Source organism: Physella acuta, unplaced genomic scaffold (assembly GCF_028476545.2).
Source record: "Physella acuta isolate Inbredline_101_S28 unplaced genomic scaffold, ASM2847654v3 ptg001539l, whole genome shotgun sequence".
Lineage (NCBI taxonomy): Eukaryota > Metazoa > Mollusca > Gastropoda > Physidae > Physella > Physella acuta.
Window position 1 is genome coordinate 19,650 of NW_026733054.1, and position 22,021 is coordinate 41,670.

At 33.2% G+C, this 22,021-nt stretch overlaps 3 protein-coding genes across 4 annotated transcripts; 2 read left to right on the forward strand and 1 right to left on the reverse strand.

Annotated features, from left to right (window-relative positions):
* Positions 1-284: 284 nt before the first annotated feature.
* On the forward strand, positions 285-7,327 carry LOC131928743 (uncharacterized). The gene is made up of 10 exons (XM_059284856.1): positions 285-312; positions 650-796; positions 1,251-1,354; positions 2,524-2,686; positions 2,784-2,995; positions 4,279-4,335; positions 4,631-4,691; positions 5,083-5,337; positions 5,750-5,881; positions 6,309-7,327. The coding sequence occupies exons 2-10, from the start codon at positions 775-777 to the stop codon at positions 6,656-6,658; spliced, it is 1,356 nt and encodes a 451-aa protein (XP_059140839.1). The 5' UTR covers positions 285-312; positions 650-774; the 3' UTR covers positions 6,659-7,327.
* Positions 7,328-7,447: 120 nt separating this feature from the next.
* On the reverse strand, positions 7,448-11,799 carry LOC131928744 (uncharacterized). Of its 2 annotated transcripts, none has more exons than XM_059284858.1 (5): positions 11,641-11,799; positions 10,105-10,326; positions 9,803-9,983; positions 9,036-9,204; positions 7,448-8,198 (listed from the first exon to the last, which is right to left on the reverse strand). In XM_059284858.1, the coding sequence occupies exons 1-5, from the start codon at positions 11,726-11,728 to the stop codon at positions 7,875-7,877; spliced, it is 984 nt and encodes a 327-aa protein (XP_059140841.1). In that variant the 5' UTR covers positions 11,729-11,799; the 3' UTR covers positions 7,448-7,874. The 2 variants fall into 2 exon arrangements, with proteins under 2 accessions (XP_059140841.1, XP_059140840.1); XM_059284857.1 differs by having other exon boundaries at positions 7,450-8,198; positions 10,093-10,326.
* A 1,801-nt stretch (positions 11,800-13,600) lies between these two features.
* Positions 13,601-21,687, forward strand: LOC131928745 (methylglutaconyl-CoA hydratase, mitochondrial-like). Its single transcript, XM_059284860.1, has 8 exons — positions 13,601-13,794; positions 18,563-18,630; positions 18,791-18,878; positions 19,102-19,281; positions 20,107-20,351; positions 20,483-20,533; positions 21,111-21,158; positions 21,297-21,687. The coding sequence occupies exons 1-8, from the start codon at positions 13,656-13,658 to the stop codon at positions 21,372-21,374; spliced, it is 897 nt and encodes a 298-aa protein (XP_059140843.1). The 5' UTR covers positions 13,601-13,655; the 3' UTR covers positions 21,375-21,687.
* The last annotated feature ends 334 nt before the right edge of the window (positions 21,688-22,021 follow it).

The window sequence follows — 22,021 nt, forward strand, 5'->3', positions numbered from 1 at the left end:
ACAAGCACACAAAAGCACGCAACAAAAACACACATACAAACACGAACTAATACATAAATATCTACTCACACACTCACAATTAATAAACACAATCTTGCATAATATACTTCAACTCTATTACAATCTCTGAACAAGCACTGATATAACACGGTTCTTTTTTGATTGATTAAAAAAAATAAAACTAAAGCGAAAAATTGAACAATCCAACAATATCATATCTAAATTTATAAAATAAATCAATTCATCAAAATACGGTATCGTTTCTATTTTATTACCAGGTGAGGGGGTTTTCTAAAGAAAGGCGTACCACAGGTAAAAACGTTTCGTAAACTTCATCAATGTAATAAAATGTAAAACTTAGAATATAGTGTTGTCTTCGGTTTTAGTTGATTAACTACAAAATAGCATTTTGGTTTTAACTTTAGATTATGGTTATACTTACAGTTATTATTGTATGAATTTGAGACCGATGAATTATTTTGGTTAGGTATATACTTATAGAGTGATTTAGAATCTGCGTACTTACTTGATTGATAACTATGGCTAATGCTATCATGCTATGGTTACGGATAGGCGTCCAGCATATTTTCTATTCGACGATGCAGGTTTGCCAATGACCGCAGTCTCGCCTTAATCTATTCCTGTCCAGCTTTCAGATTCGTTGACGCGCTTGACCAAGTAAAACACACAGATCCAGTGATACCGCCCACCACGTACATCAACGTCACCGTTTTACTCAGCAACACGGACCGAACACAGGGATATGTGAGGTTTATGTGTGTGCAGTGGACTCAGGGTAAGACGGAAGGAAAGGACAGTTAGAGATGTTGTCTTAAGGAACATGTTCCAAGGGGGGGGGGGGGCATGGGGGGCCCGGAGGATTCTTTCTAGGGGTGTTAAGCATACCGGCAACATATATCTATATATCTATATCTATATCTATATATATATATATATATATATATATATATATATATATATATATATATATATATATATATATATATATCTATATCTATATATATATATATATATATATATATATATATATATATATATATATATATATATATATATATATATATATATATATATATACCTTTAGGATTTAAAAGTAATCCCCCCCTCTCACTAGAAATAACGCGAGGGTGTTGTGGGAAAGGCGTATATGAGATTCATCTTTTTTAAATATGTACTATGAAGTAAAGGTAAAGTCAAAGCAATAATACAATGTTTTCCGATGACTTCAGATTCCTCAGAAAAAATCTGCGTGCGCAGTACACCTGTTGGTGATTGGAGCAATCTCCGAAGTCATGTGACATGCGCAGTGCATGAAACTCTTCAACCTGGGCAAGTAAGTAAGGCAGACGTTATTTTATTCCCTAATTTTTTTAAATCTGTATATTCTGCTTTTATTGGCATACATCAATCTTAATCATAGTTGTTGTAAGCGCTTACCGGACACTTTAGCTAGATCTAATTCTAATGATCATTATTTTTTTAAAGAGATTTGTCAGACTATTTTGATTGTAAACTATTGAGTTGAGGAGAGAAAAAGTTCCTTTTAAGCCTCTTTAATTCTGCTCAGATAAATATTTCAGATATACAACTATCTACTTAACGCACTACATAAAATCTTCATCCCGCCGATATTTACAATATTATACTATAGGCTAAGGTCATTACCGGATCAAATTGTGCTCATTAGCCTGCCAGAGTCGAATCAGTCATGATTTGAGCATTTCCCTCACCCACGTTAGCGGCTGCTAGACATGTAAACTATACATCAACTGTTTCCGAACTTAAGACTTTCAAGGAAGAAAGCGCGTGTTCTACCGCTAGACGTCGCTTGCTAGTCTAGATACTAAAAAATCAAGCAATACAAAAAGACACAACCAAAAAGTAAACGGATAAGTAAAACTAAACTTCCGCTAATAAGGCGTTACTGGGAGAAGTGGTGTTGCGGCTTAATTTTTAAAACGTCCGAATTTAAAAAAAAAAAAAAGGTGCATGTATCTATGTTGCAAAATCCTCATGACGGCACTTATAGAAGACACGCTATCTAAAAATATTATATACATAGGTTCTTCTTCTTTCTTAATTGTAATGTTGGACGTGATATCCTCCAACACAAGTAATACGCGACAACTTGTTATGTGCATTATAGGCCGTTGACTCCGATTTCAGCCTGCTTTTCTTTTTTTTTTTTTTTTGCTTCCATAGCCTTTGTCCAACCAAGAACGATCTACATGTCAGCAGTTGTTTTGTTTTGGAGTTTTCTCTCCTTGATAATGATAGGTTACTGTCCCCAGTTATCGAGCCTCATCTTCGGTGTTTAGCAGCCACGAGCTTTATCGACCCGATTTCGCCGACCCCTATACATATACAACTCATAATTAAACAAAGCAAATAGACGATTTGCAATAATTGTTTTTTTAAGCTTTTCAAGAAACAAGAATAATACATACCGTCACAAGAACCAACATATTTTAACAGTAACATGTAACAGTTACATTCTCGCAGGGCCTCCAATGGATCCGAACTGTTGTACTTCCGGTGATTGGTACCGTGACGTCATATGTATTGGACTTGGTGGCCCCAGCGGAGAATCTTGAGACCACTGGGCCTTCCAAACAATCGAGACTTCTGGTCCAAGTCGCTCAAGTTACGGAACTTACACGCAAAGGTACGCATGTGGGGGGTTTGATAATGATAGCATTACAGTAACGAAATAATAAATTAAAATAAATATCCCTCCCCAACTTATTTCTATCCATTGACAGCGTGGACACTTCCGGTCATCGTGGTCAACTTCCTGCATGAGTCAGCCCAGGTCAGCTTCACACCGCCTTCCTACGCTTTTGTCCACCCTATCGTCTACAGCGCTAGGTTGGGTGACTGCACGATCAAAGGGAGATCACTCTCACAACATCAACAAGGGGAGTCAAGTCAACGTTCAGACTTGAATGAGCAGTATTTAATCCTCGATAAAGAGGTAAGGGGTCATCCAAAAATGACGTTACGCTTTTTTCCCCGATTTTTACCTCACCCCCTCCCCTCCGTCACACGCCGTCACAAAAAGCCAGACCCCCCCCCCCTAAAATGACATCAAACCACCCTACAACCTACCTCAAAATTGCTGTCGAATTTTTCTTAAAACATCGATATTTTTCCAAAATCTTGTCAGAACTCTGTCAACAAAGAGTATTTTGATCAATTCCTATTACAATTTATTAAAACCGTTTTCTAAAACGCAAAATAACGGCTAAAACTCGTTTTTTTAACTCAGCCTTTTTATAATGCAAAAAAAGTGACGTCACACCATCTGAACCCCCCTCCCCCTCGACACACACCGTCACAAAATTACGGACCCCCCCCCCCCCCCCTTCCGAGTGTGACGTCATTTATGGACGACCGCTAAAACTAAATCATAATCGTGCAGACATTGACTTCTTCTTTATCATTCCTAATGTGTTTTACATTAGAGGGTCACACAACTTGCCCAACATCACAGACGAACTGCATAGGCGACATCTGATTAACGAATTTTTCTTTTGTTACTGTTGAAAAAAAAAAGAAAATCCATACTCATTTTATTAAATAAGCCTAAACTATACAAGATTTTAAAAGCCTTGAATTATTTAGCCCAAAGCCCTATAACTATATAATAAACCATTCCTTCAATAATGAATAATATCTGCATATGGGTACATATTCTACCTGACAAACTATTCAGATGCTAGGGGTCATCCATAAATGACGTCACGCATTTTTGACGATTTTTACCTCCCCCTCCCCTCCGTCACACGACGTCACAAAAAGCCAGACCCCCCCCCCTAAAATGAAGTCACACCTCAACCTACGAACCCCCTCAAAATTGCAGTTGAATTTTTTTTAAACATCCATATTTTTCTAAAAAAAATTCTAAAATCTTGTCTAAACTATTACAATTTATTAAAACAGTTATCTAAAACGCGAAATAACGTCTAAAATTCGTTTTCTAACATTGCTTTTTTATAATGCAAAAGTGTGACGTCGCAACATCTGAACACCCCCCCCTCCCCCTCCCCACACATCGTCACAAAATTACGGACCCCCCCTCCCCCCTACGAGTGTGACGTCATTTATAGATGACCCCCTACTAAGGTTGTGAGCCCGACCAGGTAACACCCTACCTAGTAACGCCAATGGTTAACCTCACACCACACAGATACAAAATTAATAGTTATCCTACTGGTTCACTCTAAAACAAGTAGATTAATGCTTTTTGTTCCTCAGATCTCAAAGAGAACATACTTCATCAACATTTCAAATGAAAAAGGTTACATCATATGGGTAAGACTTACTGTCTCACTCACTTTTTAAAATTTTAATTTGTAGATTAGTTGAACGCATTATAGATTGAACTAAAAATGAACAACATCGATTTTAACAAACAGCATTTTAGACTCGTTATTCCTATGGAGTTGTACAAAAGAAGGGACATAACCTAGTATATGTAATTTAACAAATACAATGTTCGGTACTTTCCCCCTTCTGGCTTACTGACATTAATTAAGCCTATTTTAAAATTGTTCGCTTAACGTTAACGAGAAAGGAATATTAATCTTATAAACCTTTTTACTTACAGATAAATGCTCTGCACCTAAATGACAGCCAAGTTTTAAAAACTCCAATATTTGGAAGATACGGTAAATTTGTGTTTTCTAATACATTTGTAACCTATTGCCACAGATAAATAAAGATGAAATTATCTTACCTTAAAAAAAACCAGTAATTTTGTTTCATACTAAAAACAGATGCTGCATGCTTTTTTTAAAAAAAATTTTGCAAATTAAAACAAAAACTTAAGTTATGTTACAAATCTTTGTGTGTAGCTTTACAACATAGTGCAATAGGTTTGAAAGTTTTTAAATATTTTTTTACAAGGAAAAAGATTAAATCATGTTAACAACAATATTATTACAGGGTTATAGAAATATTTCCACTATCAATTCCAGCAATGTTTTTCATTGTTTGATTATCACTTCAGTACTACCACACTTATATCATTTAATTAAATCTATACAATCAATGTTTCAGGTCACTCAGTGACTCAATGTGAAGAAGACACAAACCAAACATTTACCCTGCAGCCCAAAGGCAATATGGAGAGCACATCAAAACAACTTCAGAATGGCTATGACATAAATCCACTTGACAAGGGACATAAGCATAAAGGGAGAGCACTGGAGCCATCCAACACAAATAATCCACATAACAGGAAACAACCACAACAAAAAAATACCTCAACAACATCCTCATCAGTACAACTGCTGCTCCATGCAGCAACAGCAGGTAAATCAAAAATTTTGCTTTGACTGGCCCAATACATATAAACTTTAACATTTTGACAAATTTTCATGAGTTATATAAATATATATATATATATATATATATTTTTAAACTTACAAAATAGTGTATCTAATTTTAAAACCTTTATCAAATAGTAAATTATTTTTTTAAAAGCTTCATATATTACCCACCCCACGTTAGCATTTCAACTGATACTGTATAATTAAGCATTTTTAAAAATGTAACCTTAAACCGGTATAGGTTTTAGTTGATTCACAAACCTGAAAGTCTTCTCCTAGTTCCTCTTATCATTAGCCTAATATTAATCTAACAACCATCCCCAATACAAATATTTGCATTATCAACTACACCTGAGACACTTGGCATATTCTATTCGCTGTAACTTTAATTTCAGCCAGGCAGTATCATGATCCCAATGTTGCAAGTAACCACAGCATAATCACAATCATTACTTGTTCACTGATTGGTGCCATCCTGTTTCTGCTAGTAATGTTCCTTGTCTTAAAGTATAGGACAAGATGTTCAGGTATTGTGCTGTTTTTTTTACATTATAGTTGGAGTATTGTTATTAGCAATTATTAATGTTTTATGCCCATTTGCAATGTACATTTTTTTAGATTGGTGAGATTAAACTTAGGCCCAGAAGATTGATTTCTAAATGGTTATACTATCGCTGATTGTTTATATGGGGTATTTAACTACAGCAAATAATGGTGTGGGGGGGGGGGGGAAGAGAAAGTTGATGGAAGTTTTGTTTGTTAATTGTAGTTTGTGATTTTACACTTTCTAGGCCAGGTCTTTTTCCCTTATATTTTATAATAAGTAATGCAGTTGAGGCTGTTTCTGTTTTTTAATATCCGTAACCTATTCCACCACCAAAAGAATTTTGCTTACGCAATAAAACGTTTTACCTTTTCATAATTTAAAAAAAACACCTTAATTCTTGATTTCAGCCATCAAAAGTTCATCTAAAGTCGTCCTAGTATCACATCAGAATGACACACCCTGGCAAAGTAGCCAAACAAGTCAATCACCAGAACTACAGCTACATGGTTTTCAAACCAATCATGACTCAACTCCTCTAACCATCAAAAGCACAACTTGCGACAGTCCAAAACATCACCCAAACAACCAGAATGGGAATAGAATAAAGAATTTTTATGTGGTTCCCCCGAGTATGGATGATTCCCCCTTAAGACCGGAAGATTTTCTATTAGAGGCCTACAAAATTAATGACAGGTACAGTCAAAGAGGAATCGATGAAATATCCCTATGTGACACCTTATTGGAGCAGTACTGCTGACGCTTCATAACCGGATAGAATCTAAATGAAAAAAACAACAACACAGTACTGCTGGCAATGATAATGCTGATGTGCTAAAATGTGAAAACACTGCTGAGGTGAAAGAATATGAAATTAGTACTGCTGTTGCTTAATGGTAATGTTGATACAGCAAAACTTAATGGCAATGCTGGTATGTGGTACAACTTGTAAACACTGTTGCTGATGCAGGAAACCATTAATGGTAATGCTGACATACAGAGCACTATTGTTACAGGAAACTTTAATGGTAATGTTGGCATGTGATACAATTTGTAAATAGTACTGTAAATATAGGAAACCTTACTGGCAATGCTGACTTGATATAACATAAAAACTGGATTGTTAATACATTACAGGGAAATTTACTTTTCACCTGATTGTGGTGCAATGATTGACAAGGAAAGACACTGGACAATCAACAGAACAATAAGGAAAATTTAACAACATAAGCAAATCTCAAATGTAAATAAACAATGTACTAATATGCTGCGAATTTTATCCAATAAGAAAATACTCTCCATCATATGATGGGAGTATTGAGTTTGTAAACAAGCTATTGTAAATAGCATTATGGTCATTCATTAAAATAAATGTATATAGAGAATTAGTATATTAATAAAACCCTATTGAAAATCTGAAACAGCTGAAGAATCTTAACTAAATACACTAACAGTAAAGATCTTTAACCTGATTTTACACACACACAAAAATAACAGATGATTTATCATTTTTTATCATTAAAATTTTAATTCTTTTCTGCATACAAACTATGCCAAACATAAAATCATAATGTAACCGTCCTTTAATGAAAGACATGGTTTGCCTACTTAGTAAGCAGAGCAATGGGCATGAAGAGGTGAACATTTTACAGATGAGGCATGACATGTTTCACAACATAATGATTGGCATGAGTTATGTATTCTATATTTTACAGCTCCTCTTATCACACTGACTCCAAATCATTTTTTGGGGAATTTTGTCTTTGTAGTTGAAATGTATAAGTTTATACATTATTTTATACTATGGCACAAACCATGAACCACAAAGAAAATTATTTTTTTGTTACATTAAGTCATATAGTAACATCAGAGGCAACATTTTTATTCTTCTGTTGTATTTTGTCATCCTAAAAACATGTAAAAACAACTTGTGATGACTTCAATGATAATCCAATTAAGTTGATAACACAAGAAAATCAGGTTGATGGCTTTGCAGGCGTAGCAGTTTGTTCTTTAGATGTTTGCGGAACCAATGACACAGTGTAAGCTTTTGTAGTAGCCTTGGAGTTTTTACCTTGTACAGTCTCCTGCACCTTGGGCAGCAGAGCTTTCATTAGCTCGAGCTTCTGTTTTTCAATACTTAGTCTAACAGCCTCGGCTGTGCGACTGGCTCTGACGTGTTCCTGTATGAGCTTAGTCGTTGTCCGACTTATGGCCAACAGTTGGTCTATGGCAGTTTTAAAATGTTTCTCCTCCTCTTCCAAACTTTCAATTAACTTCCTCTTTTTGGATGTGCCTGGCTGAGAATTAAAAAAAAACATTTCTTGTTTAAGGTCATAAGGAACAAAATAAAAGAATAGACAGCAGGTCTTTCATTTATCAAACGATAAATGGCCAACAGAAACTTCTTCACATTAATTTTTTTTTAATCATTCACTCCTGATTTCCCCCCCCCTATAAATCATTTTCTAAACTAAGGGAAGATACAGAGATTTTCATGAAATATAAATTTAATATTTTAGTATTTAATTAATTAATTACAACCACAATTACCAGTACGCAAAGAAATTGATAAACCTTCAGAAATGTATAGGATTACTAGTAAAACAAAACACAAAAAAGTGACGTAAAAAATAGGGATGCATATTTTTGTCACAAATTTTATTTTATTTAAAAAAAGGCACTATCTTTTAGATTTTCAATTGATAAAATAGTTTGTTAAAATGCTGGTAATTTATTCAAAACGTATATATTTGTTTATCATAAACTGTTAAATAAATGACTCATGCCATCTTATAACAACAATTATTTTTTTTAACTTGTGTATTGAAATCTAATGGTTTCTAACTACCACTTGGTTATTAGTAGAAATTTCAGGGGGTAAGTGACTTTGCTTTTAAGTTCAACAGAAAAGTAAGACGATGTGATCAGTTCTGCATAGAGAAGCAATAGGAATGACACCACCAACCCCCATTCCATAACTATTTCAATCCAAATGTAACAAAATTACTTGTATGCTGTAGTTATTTACATATGTGCTGCATATGTGAATACTTAATGGTTAAAAAATTCAATTAAAAAAAAAAAACTACTTTTTACAGAGTCACTATTGGGCTTTTGTTAGTGTAAAAACTCACCTCAAGTTCATCATCTGTTGCATCTGAAAAGGCTAATGCCCATGGTGCTTTCAGGGCCCGGGGTTCCATTGTAGGATCTACCTGTAGTGCTTCTCTCATAACTTCATAATATGGCCATTTCACAGCCATAGGCCCATGCTTTCTCATCTTTTGGAAGTTCATAAGGTATCTAAATGAAAATATTATCAAAACGTTATCATACTCGTTCAAAGTGCCTTAAAATCACTAATTTTTTAAATGGACTTATAAAATATATATGTTGTATAAATGTTTAGTGTATTGCTTTATTTTTGTGCTGTAATCTTGGTATGGTTGAGTTTGTTGACAATGACATATGAATGACAGGAAACCATGTAGTGTAGTTAGTACAACAGGGTTAATGAGCACAAAAAGGTTAGTTGAAGTGGGCAACTATGTGAAAGTCCATTACAGGTAAATAGGTTCACTGTCCAATACTGTCCATATGTACTCTCTCAGAGGGTGAAATTCCAGATATGTTTGGAAATATTCCAGACATTAAACAGACAATGTTTTAGCAACTATTGTACTCTCTTTTTAATCAAAATGAGATTAACTTGAAACAATAGTTTCAATTTTTTTATTAATTTTTAAGAAGCATATTATTTGCCTACACTAAAAAACTTTTTTCTCAGTAAAAAAAAAAAGTATTGATTTCCCATAATAATACCCCTTTAATACAGCATTAATACTTGCGAAAAATATACTATACATGTATAGATGTATAGGAAAAAACTTGCAGTACGTACGTTCGTTTTAGATCCCTGTATTTTTTATCACATTCATTGCCAGTTATTTTTTGTCCTTCTTTTCTTAAAACTTTAGCAACACACTCCCAGGCATCTTTTTTCTTTATTCCAGAACCACAAAATTTGACAGCCAAATCTCTTCTTGTATGTATTAAAAGCTTGATCATTTTATCTGACCATTCTTGAAAATAAAAGCAACATTTTCGTCAAATTAATTAAGTTTTAGAATTTCTAATTGTAAAAAAAAAAAGCACAAAAGAAACTAATCATAAACAAGTAACCAATCATACCTAACTTACTACCTTCATCCTCTGTTGGTAGCTCTTCTTGTGGTTCTGGAGAGTCAGGAACAGCTGCTGGTTCTTCTTCGACAGTTGTTGTGGTAGCGGCAATCTTGCCAATCTCTGTGCATTCAGAAAAGCCTCCCTCTTTGATCTCAACAACCGGCACACCTTCTTTTTCACTTAATTTGTGTTTTTCTATCAGGCGATTCACAATCCGGCTAATCCAAATGTGGGCATTCTCTAAAGAAGAAATTGAAAATATTTTTTTTACTAAGGTTTATTTAACAAAAAAAATTTAAAATTAGACATTAGATGGATGTTAAGTAACTTAATTTCTTCACAGCATGATATAATGAAAGAAGCGATACAAGCATAAAAATAAAATTAAGGTTTGGAATGATAGCCATTATAATAAAACAAATTTAATTAATTGATAATTCAAATTGGCAGACTAATGTAACTTTTAATTACATAAGTGTTCTTAAACATTTTAATTTGTGCGCCTACATTTATAACTCCACATCATTGATGTTAATCATTGACAATCATCAATCATATCAATGTTATCAACACTTTCTCTTCAGCCATCATTTCTCATATTGGCCAAATATTCAAATAATTAGGCTTAGTCCATTAATTTAATTAATAGTTAATAGCCCTAACTGGCCGCAACCGCTTTAAGCTAAATATGGTAATACTAACTAACTAAAGTAATAGTAAAATACTAACTTAGCCTAAATAAATAGGCATCATTTTAAAAAATTCATCCAAGGCCTAAACAATAAATTATAATAAAATTATAATTTTATTAGGCCTATAAATTATATTAAAATTATAACGATGGGGGAAAGGGGGGGGGGGGGTGTCTAACTCTCACCAAACTGGATGAGATTCTTGCCTTTCACTTTCTGTTACTTTTTGTTTTAGTTTATTATTAGTAGATTCTAGTCTAGTAGGCCTACAATAATTAATTAATTATCATCCGTAACTAGATTTCTTGATCTAACTAGATCTAGAACTACCTCTGCAAATTAAAAACCCTAAACTAAGTAGGCCTAAATAGTCTGAGAAGGGATTAAGTTAAAAGTTTTAACTTAAAAAAAACTATTTACTATTTACAAACTGCTAAGAATAAGTTCTAAGATAAATGTCACTTTATCTCGACTGGAGGTCAAGCGCTCCAACGTTATTTACGTAAGGAAACGAATTTTTATGCCATCTGATACATCTGGGAAACAAGAAAATGTATCTAGAAATCTAGATTTAGACATGATAAGCCTACTGCTATAGGGTTGTTAAAGTGCCATTATTTATTAAATCAGAAAAAAAAGATAGATCTGAATCTTGTCGTTGCTAAAATGCGTAACGAGCGAAATTTAAAAGCAGTGTGGTGTCAAGCAGATCATGTCAATGCAACGCGATTGCCGCCATGTTTTTGTGGAAACCACTGCAAAAGTATAAAATAAAGTTAGACTGTGACATTGTGTCACTTTCGTTGTTTTGTAGTCATGGACATAATAAATTTAAACAAAAACATTTTAAAATTTGTTTTACTTCTTTGCAGCTTGTTTATATCATCATCAGTTAAGTGGGAATTAAATGCATCGCCGTCATTAAACTTGAATCCATAAAGCGTAGCCATGTTTCTGGGCACAGTTGACGGACATACGTTAGTGGTAAGGTGATGCTGCGCGCGCAAAAGGAGCTCGTGGATTGGTGCAAATCGCCTTAGTCTAGCACACACTCTTCGTCACCAGCGCATACGGAGGCGCTTTTACGCGCTCCAACTTACCTAACTGCTTTTAGGCTTAGGCCTACATGTTCCTAGAGAAAGAAAGATCCTAAATAAAATAGGTCCAGGAGCCTATGTCTGATTATCTCACATTCAATAGTGTGATGATTGGCATGACTATCTGGTTTGTTTTTTTCGACCCGAAATTACTATATATACAATTGATTTTCATGTCATTGAAACTGTGTAAAACTACCAAATAAATTATTAAAATAAATTATCTATATAGATCTATATAATTCTCTTCTCGGAGACGCCAGAAAACAAGCTGTAAGCGCGTTCCCTACCACCCCACCCCTACATGGTCAGGTGAGCTGTGGTTCACGCTAAATGTTTACATAACAATCGTAGAGCCGGGTTTAGTGACGACTATTAGGGGCAGATAATTTAGTTTGAAACGATTTTAAACTTAGGGGAGGTAACTAAGAGGAGGCTGCTTTCACGGGGGGGGGGGGGTGTATAGGGTAGGGGTTGGGGGAAAGGAGGGTGGGGGTAGTATCGTCCTTAACGACTTACTGATAGTGTTTTAAAGCAGATATTTTCAGTGGCAGTATTGGTAATGTCGAATTCACAAATTATGAATTACTGAAAAGTAGAAAATAAAACAACTAAATAGCGGCGTATGATATGCCGCGGGTCGGCTCGTATATTAAAAAAAAAAAACTGTAGGAGGACTGTTATAGATATAGATACTAGATGTTTGAAAGGGAATATAATGTTTGATTTGATCAGGTCTGGTGAACTCCCCTTACATACACATCAAAACATACTGAACATCAGCTTGCCTGTAAAAATATATTATTTAATGCCGAAATATTCTATGGAACAAAAGCCGGACAAAGTTGCGTCCTGATTCTCCATCAGATGTGCTGTGATGACGATGCAGTACTTACACTTCTTACACTCTACGCAGTGACCAATTTTAAATAGCAGTTGACGTTAAATCTGGATAAATTCATTAGTGGTGTATTATGTGTAATTGAATACGTTTGCAATTTTTGTCTTTGTTTGTTGTTATAATTAATTGTAGTCAGTGTTTCTTCCAGACTTTTTTCTCCGGGGGGGCACTTGAAATCTTCGGGGGGGGGGGGCGGTAAACTTTCTTCGGGGGGGCGGACACTGTTAAAAGTATATATTTTCTATATAAATTATAAAAATTTCATTTCGTTCGGGGGGGCGGTAAAAAATTTTCGGGGGGGGGGGGGGCTTCGCCCCCCCGAAGAGATGCCTGGAAGAAACTCTGATTGTAGTTGTAGCCTATATTGTAATATGTAAAGCGATCCATGACATTAGAGGCCTTATCATGCCTCATGGTTGAATGAAAAATAACAACTGCTCAATTAAAAGTTAAGTCAGACGGAAAGGGGGGGGGACACATAAGGGAGTCGGGCTCTGGTTATTGGTCGCTATATTATACTTCATGCACATTCTTTGTTAATTGTAGTTCTTTAAATAGTGGTGCATTCCATTTAAAAGAAGATTATTTTAATGTATTCTTTTTAGTGCATACGGTAGATCTATAATCTAGAAATCTATAATGTAGACATAAAACTAGTAAAAGCTTGCTAATGTTATATGTTGTTATTGCAAGCGTTTTTATTTTTTGAAAAAATATAAAACTAGGCCTAAGTTCGTTTTGTTTCTGTTGGCAGATTCAAAGGCCAACTAAAAATTAACATTTAACCCGGACTTAACGAAACAAAAAAAAAAAAAAACCGAGTGATAAATAAAAACAAATACAGGATATATCGCGGAGCAGGTTCATAGTTCGTTCAAAATGGCTCTGTTACATCCTTCGGCGGTCAAGCTTCTACGACAAAGTCAACCTATTAGGTATTGTTATCGATTTTTGTGTCAAAAGGAGCAAAGCCCCGAAGATGAGCTGCACTTGAATTATCTTGAAGGAGACCAGAAAGGTTAGATTTAGAAATTTAATTTATATTCTAGATCTCGTCTCTAGATCTATTGGGGGGGGGGGGGGGGGGGGGGGGTGAACGGAAAAAAGTCACAGGAAAAAAAAAACAGAAAAAAAGTCACAGTTTTTGCTAGGAAAAAAAGTCACAGAAATAAAGTCACAGAAAAAAAGTCACAAAAATATTCTAAGAAATATTTTGATTTAATTGAATAATTGTTGATAATTTGTAAAATTATGGGTGTTAATTAATGTGCTTGGTAATTTTTTTTCCGTAGCATATTTGTAAACTTTAAAAGCATTGTAGTTTATAACAAGAACAAGTTAAAATACTGTAAGATAATGAACATAGCAACATTAACATTTGTTACGTATTCAGTTAAATACACAGTGGAAAATTATTATATAATAAATAGGGGCTCATCATTGTGTTTGCATATGTTTTGCCGTAGGCCTTTGCTTGGTTGGCTTCTTCTCTGTCGGCTTTGTCCAACCATATTCACATTGTGTGTTGTTTGCGTTTTTGCGTCAATCACAGCCTTTGTACCGTGTCGGCTTTCTCTTTTGATCCTAGGCTTTATTATGTAATGAGCGTGTTAAATGTGGTCAGTAAAGGTGGTTGAACTATTGTTATGATTAGTAGATGACAGCAAGACACATTCACTTTGCCTTTATGCCATTTCACGCTAATTTAAAGTAAGCGTTCAAAAAACACTTTTGAAACCGAGAAGGTTTGAAGATTATATCAAAATCTGTATAATATATTGCAAAACAGAATTACATAAACAAAACTACAACTTTATACTAAAATCTTTTATGTGTGTTATAAATATTACTATATGTATAAAAACCACTCATATATATCTAAAATGATTACATTACATAGGGGTCGGCGTGGTCGAGTCGGTAAAGCTCATGGTTTCTAAACCGAAAAGTCTCGAGTTCGAACCCTCTGGCAGATGAGGCTCGTTAGCTGGGGACAGCCTCTCTTCTAGGAGAGACAACTCCAAAATTAAACAACTGCTGCCTTGTAGTTTGTTCTTGGTTGGACAAAGGCTATGGAAGCAAATCCAAAAAGAAAAGCAGGCTGAAATAGGAGTCAATGGCCTCAATGGCGCATAACCAGTTGACACGTAACGCTTAATTGTGTTGGAGGCGTGGTCGAGTCGGCAACAAGCTCATGGTTGATAAATTCGAACAAAGTCTCGAGTCCAAACCCTCTGGCAGATGAGGCTCGTTAGCTGGGGACAGCCTCTCTTCTAGGAGAGACAACTCCAAAATTAAACAACTGCTGCCTTGTAGTTTGTTCTTGGTTGGACAAAGGCTATGGAAGCAAATCCAAAAAGAAAAGCAGGCTGAAATCGGAGTCAATGGCCTCAATGGCGCATAACCAGTTGACACGTAACGCTTAATTGTGTTGGAGGCGTGGTCGAGTCGGCAACAAGCTCATGGTTGATAAATTCGAACAAAGTCTCGAGTCCAAACCCACTGGCAGATAAGGCTCGATCCCCTTCAACACTAATAATTAAGAACGAAGAAGAAGAAGAAGATTACATTACATTTAATGAATCGTAAACTGATTAGCATAATACGTAAAAGTATTAACATATTCCATGCAAATATACATTTGTGACTTTTTTCCTGTGACTTTTTTTCCTACAATCGGGGGGGGGGGGGGGCGCTTAGTAAGTTGCGGCCCTTAGTAATTAATTAGAAATTATTAATTAAATTAGGTCTACTTAATTTGTAATAATTATAGTTAGGCTACATTCTAGTAGACTCAGAGACTTCCTATGCCTATGCACCCCAGTGTTAGAACCAAATTTAAGACTATCCAGTTGTATTCAGTAATTCACCTGATCAAAAAATATTGAATCTATCTAGATCTATCACTCTATACTATACTATAGGCATATCGGGAAATTTTTCCTAATTAACATAGAATGATAAAATAGGCACAGATTAATCATATAATATACCCTATTGATAAAAATACAAAATCTATCATTCTAGGCCTACCTATTAGTTTTTTTATATGAATTTTTAAAGTTATGCATTAAACATGTTAGGCCTAGGCCTATATAAAATATATTATTAAATTATATATATTTATTATATATCATTGTAAAGTCGGATTTAATTTTGTGATGGGCTTAAGGCTTGCATACCACTGCTGCTATTTGAGATATAATTATAAATCTTGGCACATTAGTGCTAGAGTGTGTGGACAATATAAATATGAAAGTAAAATCAAAATTTGATGAAGGATAATTAGATCTAATCAAGTCAAATTAAAGTGAAGTGTGCATTTCTATATAGGTCAATATGCAGACTGAAAATCTATGTTGTTTTTTAAGATATTAAAATTAAACTATGCTAGAGGGTGGGGGCAATAGAAATATGCCAGAAAAAAAAATTACACTAAGTATGGCTGCATATAATTTTAAAAAGTCCTATGAAAGGGTGTTGCACCCTTTTATCGTGTCGTCCACCAATCTCCAATGAGTACCTGACTCGTGTTAGGGAAAGTAAAGATAGCAGGGCAGAGAGCTAAGCACACCATTACTTCATGTGCAGTGATCAAGAAACAGATAAACCCTATTTCAGCTGCTCTATAGATTATGGATTGTCAGGTCCAAAAAAGAAACTACTTTAATAATAGACTACTGACTAGGGTCTTTATCAGGCCCTATTGATATTTTGGTATGACTAATCAATGGAAAAACCTTAAATTCTTGTACAAGTTTATTAAGCTATGTGTTTAGTTGTACCACATCAGAAGGAATAGCAGCTACCCTGTCTATCTGGTTATTTGAACATATTGGCAATATGTTGTGATTTAAATCCTTATTGTTTGTTCTTATTTGTTTGTTGTTTTTTTTTTTACTTATTATTATTAAATGTAAAATTGTATCCTAAATTATTATGAGTAATAATGATAATGCCTTCTCCTGTTATTCTAAATTCACTGCCATATCCCTACATGTCAATTTCTGCGCGTTTTGTTTATTGTTATTTACTAACATCATAGGCATAATTATTACAAATAATTAAATAAGTTTAGGTTTACACCAAGCTCCTTTAGTTATCATCTCCAATAATAGGCCCAGACTTACTTTATCACTCGATACATATACATATATAGATAGCATTGGTAGTTATACTAAGAAATATGCCTATAACTTTATAGTAAGTCTTACTTAAATATAAGTTAAATCTAAGTAGATATGTGTGAAATGCTTGACACTAGGTAATGTAGGCTTATCGTTTTTAATATATAACTTGATCAATGTTTTTCATCTAGTTTTTACAGTGCCTTCCAAAATTAATTCTTTCCACCTTCAAAAACTACCCCATTGGCATTAGTGGGCATATTTTATTGATAATAGGTATTGCGATGTTAAACCGATGCCATGTAGTATCATTGGATCATGTTATCAAAGTTTAATGTAAATTTTTGAGGCAGGTTTTAATCATGTGCCTGTTTTTAATACCATAATCTCTGTAGCCTACATAGTATTTGGGACACTGAGTTAGCCAATTAGTTTTTTATAACATACATCTAGACTTGAAATTAAAAAAACAAAACAGCAACAATCGTCTGATTGTTGCTGTTTTTTTAACCATGCATTTATATTTTTGTAAGTTTTCCAAATATTAGTTTTATGTATGTCAAGTCACAGTAAAGTAAATAATTCAATCCTTAACCTCCACCCTTACACATTGCTTGCATGTATTTACTTTTACTGATATGATACTGAAATATTTTGTCCTCTGAGCATTAAAGAAGAAAAAGAAACCCTAACCCTAGGTTTTCTCTAAATTGATTTTGAATATTTTTACGATTGCCCTGGCTTAGACTACAGACTTGTATTCAATTAAATTCAATTAGGATAGTTTTCATAACCAGTCAATATCTTCTTCAGAAGCTAGGCATTCAATATTACTTAGCTTGTTGAGAAAAAAAGCATTGTCAGCATATGTGTAGCAATTTAATTATGATGTCCCAGCCCAGCCTAGTCATTATACAAAATACACATGAAATGGTTTAGGGTGTCAGAAATTTCTGTTACATTAACAGGTAAATTAATTACAGTTCTGAGCAATGTCCTAATCTGAGCTTAATACTAACCTTACACAATTACTTTATTGAACTTAACAACTCATAATGTCATAAATAAATATATATATACATACATATGTGCGTGTGTATAATATTATTAATATATATATATATATATATATATATATATATATATATATATATATATATATATATATATATATATATATATATATATATATATATATATATATATATATATTATCTTCATTAAAGCATGTTGCTTTTTACATAGGAGAAAGTTAAATTATAAAAATATTCAATCAAAATAAGATAATTAAAATGTAAATTTACTTATTTTTTAAATGCATTAACAGTGTTATAAGAAATGTAATAACCACTGTGCCATTAGAAATTTTTAAAAAATGGTGTTAAATGAGAGATGTAGGCCCCTATGTTAATTGTGGTTTGTATTCAACAACGATATCAGTATAATTTAGAAGGGGTGTCTTTTGTCAGTCTGCTGTCTTCCCCTATCTTTTGTCTTTCACTTTCAAGCAATTGATTTCTAAACCTTATGTACAATTGGCCTTTTTTCCATGTAGCCATTGACTTTTTTTGGCCTTTTTGTCCATTTGACAATTTTGCCCTTTGTATCTACCTTCAGATCCCACAAATATCACACTTTTTTTTGTCTTAAAATCTCCAGGTATAGCAGTTATATCATTGAGAAGATTCAGATACAAAAATGCAATGGGTAAAAATATCATGCAGAGGGTAAGTAATCATTCTATACATTTTAAGATGTATGCACCTGATACTTGAATTATTTTTTAAAATATTTTTTTATTAATATTTTTATTTAATGCACAATTATTCATTTTGAAATTTTTAATTTCATAATTCCTTATTCTCTTATTTTATATATAATTTCCAGTTTATTGATTCTATGCAAGAACTCAAGTTTCAAAATAGCATCAGAACAGTCATCATCCGAAGTGAAGTACCAGGAGTATTTTGTGCAGGTAAATCTTTTGTCAAATTCAATGTTTAATTTGAGATTTCTGTATTGCTTGTAATGGAACATTTAAATATTTTAGAGTGTGTTTTTAATGTTATCGTTTTAAACTTTGTTTTTTTTTTCATTTTCCATCATCTGCTTAGCATTGAAAATACAAATTACTGTTCTCACTCATGTTATAAAACATGGTAAACACATTTTTATGTATTTTATTATGTTTTATGTAGGAGCTGACTTGAAAGAGAGGCTTCAGATGACCAACCAGGAAGTGAGCTTGTTTGTTGCTAAGTTACGCTACAGTGTTGCTGAGCTGCACAACTTACCAATGCCTACAATAGCAGCTATTGATGGTTTTGCACTTGGCGGTGGCCTAGAGATGGCTTTAGCTTGCGATATGAGGATTGCTGGTAACAGGTTTTCTCTATAATAATAGTAGGCCTTAACCTCAAATGTTTTATATCTTTTTTTTTATTGTGCCTTTCAATGTATTATACCCCCAATACTAAAATAGTAACCCGTAAGTTTTGAGCTCGAATCAAGTCAATAGAGCGTCTCTGAGTCCACCCAACTCTGATGGGTACCTAACTCACCTTAGGGAAAGTAAAGGCAGCTGGGCATAGTGCTGACCACACTTCATATGCCGAGGTCACAGAAACAAGTGAACTCTACTTCTCTTGCCCTATAGACCGTCAGGTTTGAAAAGGGAATTTTACTTTTACTCAAATAGCTGGTAAAAATAATGAGGAATAAAATTAGATATGGTCATTTTTTTTAGAAATAGGACTCACATTTTTTAGGTCTACTTTGAATTAGAATATAGTCAAATGGGTTTCTGAAGACAATCTTTGTTGTTTATAAAGTTACCTTATAAAAACAAATATTGATGACCCTAAATTTAAAAATGAATATAATAAAAAAAAATTGTTAATTTAATACTAATGCTTGTATAATTTGTGTGGTGTATGTTGAATTCCCCTTATAAAGATTGAACAAAGAAAGATAACAAACTTGATGGGTTTCTTTTTAAAGTTGGATAATTAAAAAGTTGAAAATTGTATTCCTTCTTTATAGCTTCATAGTGTTTGTCTAATGAATTCCGTTTAAACAGACAGCATCAAATAAAGATAACAACCCTGAATTTTTTAAAAATTGTTAGTTTAATGATAATGCTTTATTTAGAACTGTAATATGTTTGTGTGGCGATATCTAACAACCATGCTGTTAACTTGCAGCAAGTAATGCCAAGGTGGGTTTAATAGAGACAAGCCTTGCTATTATTCCTGGAGCTGGTGGAACTCAACGGTTGCCTCGTGTGATTGGTCCATCACTGGCTAAGGAGCTCATATTTACTAGTCGACGGTTGGATGGGTGGCAAGCTAAAGAAAATGGTGTTGTGAACCATTGCGTTGAGCAGAATGCGAATGGTGATGCGGCGTATCAAAGAGCACTCAAGTTAGCTGAAGAGATTCTTCCTCAGGTAACCAGGGATCAATTTAAATTATAAATGAGATTAAAATACATTGTAATGTATTGTAAAAGTAGTTTAAATTATATGTAAGTTTTTTTTTTACTTTTGGTCCATGTTGAATAAAAAAAATTATTTTACAGGGACCAATAGCTCTAAGGATGGCAAAGGCAGCAATAAACCGTGGGATTGAGGTAGGCCTTCTTTAGTGATATTAATAACCTAACATGTCATTTTGATGATTTGTGTCTGTGTCACACATTATGGTATTATGTTGTTGTCTTATATTCAAAGTTGTCATTGCTATTATACTATGAATGATATATTCTTTCCATTTATTATAATTTGCCAATTTGAGAAATGCTGAAAACTATATGTCTGAAGTAGTAATTCCATAAAATTTTTATATTGGCCAGTAAAAAGACTAAGCTTTCTGAATAGTTAAAAAAACTATATTTAATATGACACATATTCCAATAGCAGTGTTATACTTTCCATTTAGTTCAAAAAATATTTTAAATTATGAAATTTTTCTTTGTAATCCAGAAATATTTGTCATGACCTGTGCTGTTAACATTTTCCTTTTAACTTTCAAACATTTAATTAAACATCACTTCTAAAATTTAAATTGAATATTTGTGATACAAAACTGTAATATATATATATATATATATATATATATATATATATATATATATATATATATATATATATATATATATATATATGTATATATATATATATATATATATATATATATTTAAAAACCAGGTGGAAATAGATGCAGGGATGAGATATGAAGAAGCCTACTATGCTCAGGTAATATTTAGATCTACTAATTTTAAACAAAAATTTGAAACTTAAAAAACAAATACTTTTATTAAAGAAATTTTTTGTTGATTCCTCTAAGTAAACAATCCATCTCTAATGTCAATATTTTGGAATTTGAATTCTCAGGTGATTCCAACGAAAGATAGAATTGAAGGTCTGGTTGCTTTCAAAGAAAAAAGGAAACCTAAATATGAAGGGCATTGATCTTATCATTGTCCAGATATTAGCTTGCAGTCAAATTGATTCCCCTATATATACAGCTTTCCTGCTTTTATCTTGGAGAACAACTGGTGGTGGATTTCAATGCATCGCACAGCATTGGGGAAAGGAAAACAGTTATTGTTTTTTAAAGCACAAACTATTTAATCCATGCATAAAATACTAGGTTGGGGGATCTTGAGTAAAAGGTTAATAAGGGCCAGATTGTTATTTTTTACTGTTAAAAAGTGTATGTATAAATCTTAATCAGCTGTATTTTGTTTGTTGGTTTTATATATATATATATATATATATATATATATATATATATATATATATATATATATATATATATATATATATATATATATATAAAATAATGTAACAAGGCTATATTTGTTTGTATATTTTATGCAGAAATGTTGATTCTCACACATTTTATTCATGGAAAGGCATTTTTTTTATTTTTTCAAAATGATGAGAAAGCAAGATTTATTTAACTGCTCATTAATAAAAGAATTTCATCTGTGTACTAATGCCTTAAATCCAGTTTGTATGTATGCTATTAAAAGCTGTTATGATGTGAATTTGAGTCTTAAGATGCAAAAATCTGTAAGTGGATCTTAGAGTGTCAAGAAATCCCTTAGTTAGTT

Bases quoted from the DNA above. Each gene is read 5' to 3' on its own strand.
- LOC131928743 (XM_059284856.1), top strand. From the start codon at position 775: ATGTGTGTGCAGTGGACTCAGG. The intron at 2,996-4,278 runs GTAAGGGGTCAT...TTTGTTCCTCAG, and splicing joins ATTTAATCCTCGATAAAGAG to ATCTCAAAGAGAACATACTT. The intron at 4,692-5,082 runs GTAAATTTGTGT...TCAATGTTTCAG, and splicing joins TCCAATATTTGGAAGATACG to GTCACTCAGTGACTCAATGT.
- LOC131928745 (XM_059284860.1), top strand. From the start codon at position 13,656: ATGGCTCTGTTACATCCTTCGGCGGTCAAGCTTCTACGACAAAGTCAA. The intron at 13,795-18,562 runs GTTAGATTTAGA...TAAAATCTCCAG, and splicing joins TCTTGAAGGAGACCAGAAAG to GTATAGCAGTTATATCATTG. The intron at 20,534-21,110 runs GTAGGCCTTCTT...TTTAAAAACCAG, and splicing joins CAATAAACCGTGGGATTGAG to GTGGAAATAGATGCAGGGAT.
- LOC131928744 (XM_059284857.1), bottom strand. From the start codon at position 11,728: ATGGCTACGCTTTATGGATTCAAGTTTAATGACGGCGATGCATTTAAT. The intron at 10,327-11,640 runs GTAAAACAAATT...TTTCTTCTTTAG, and splicing joins TATAAACAAGCTGCAAAGAA to AGAATGCCCACATTTGGATT. The intron at 9,984-10,092 runs GTATGATTGGTT...TTTATTTTCAAG, and splicing joins GGATGAAGGTAGTAAGTTAG to AATGGTCAGATAAAATGATC.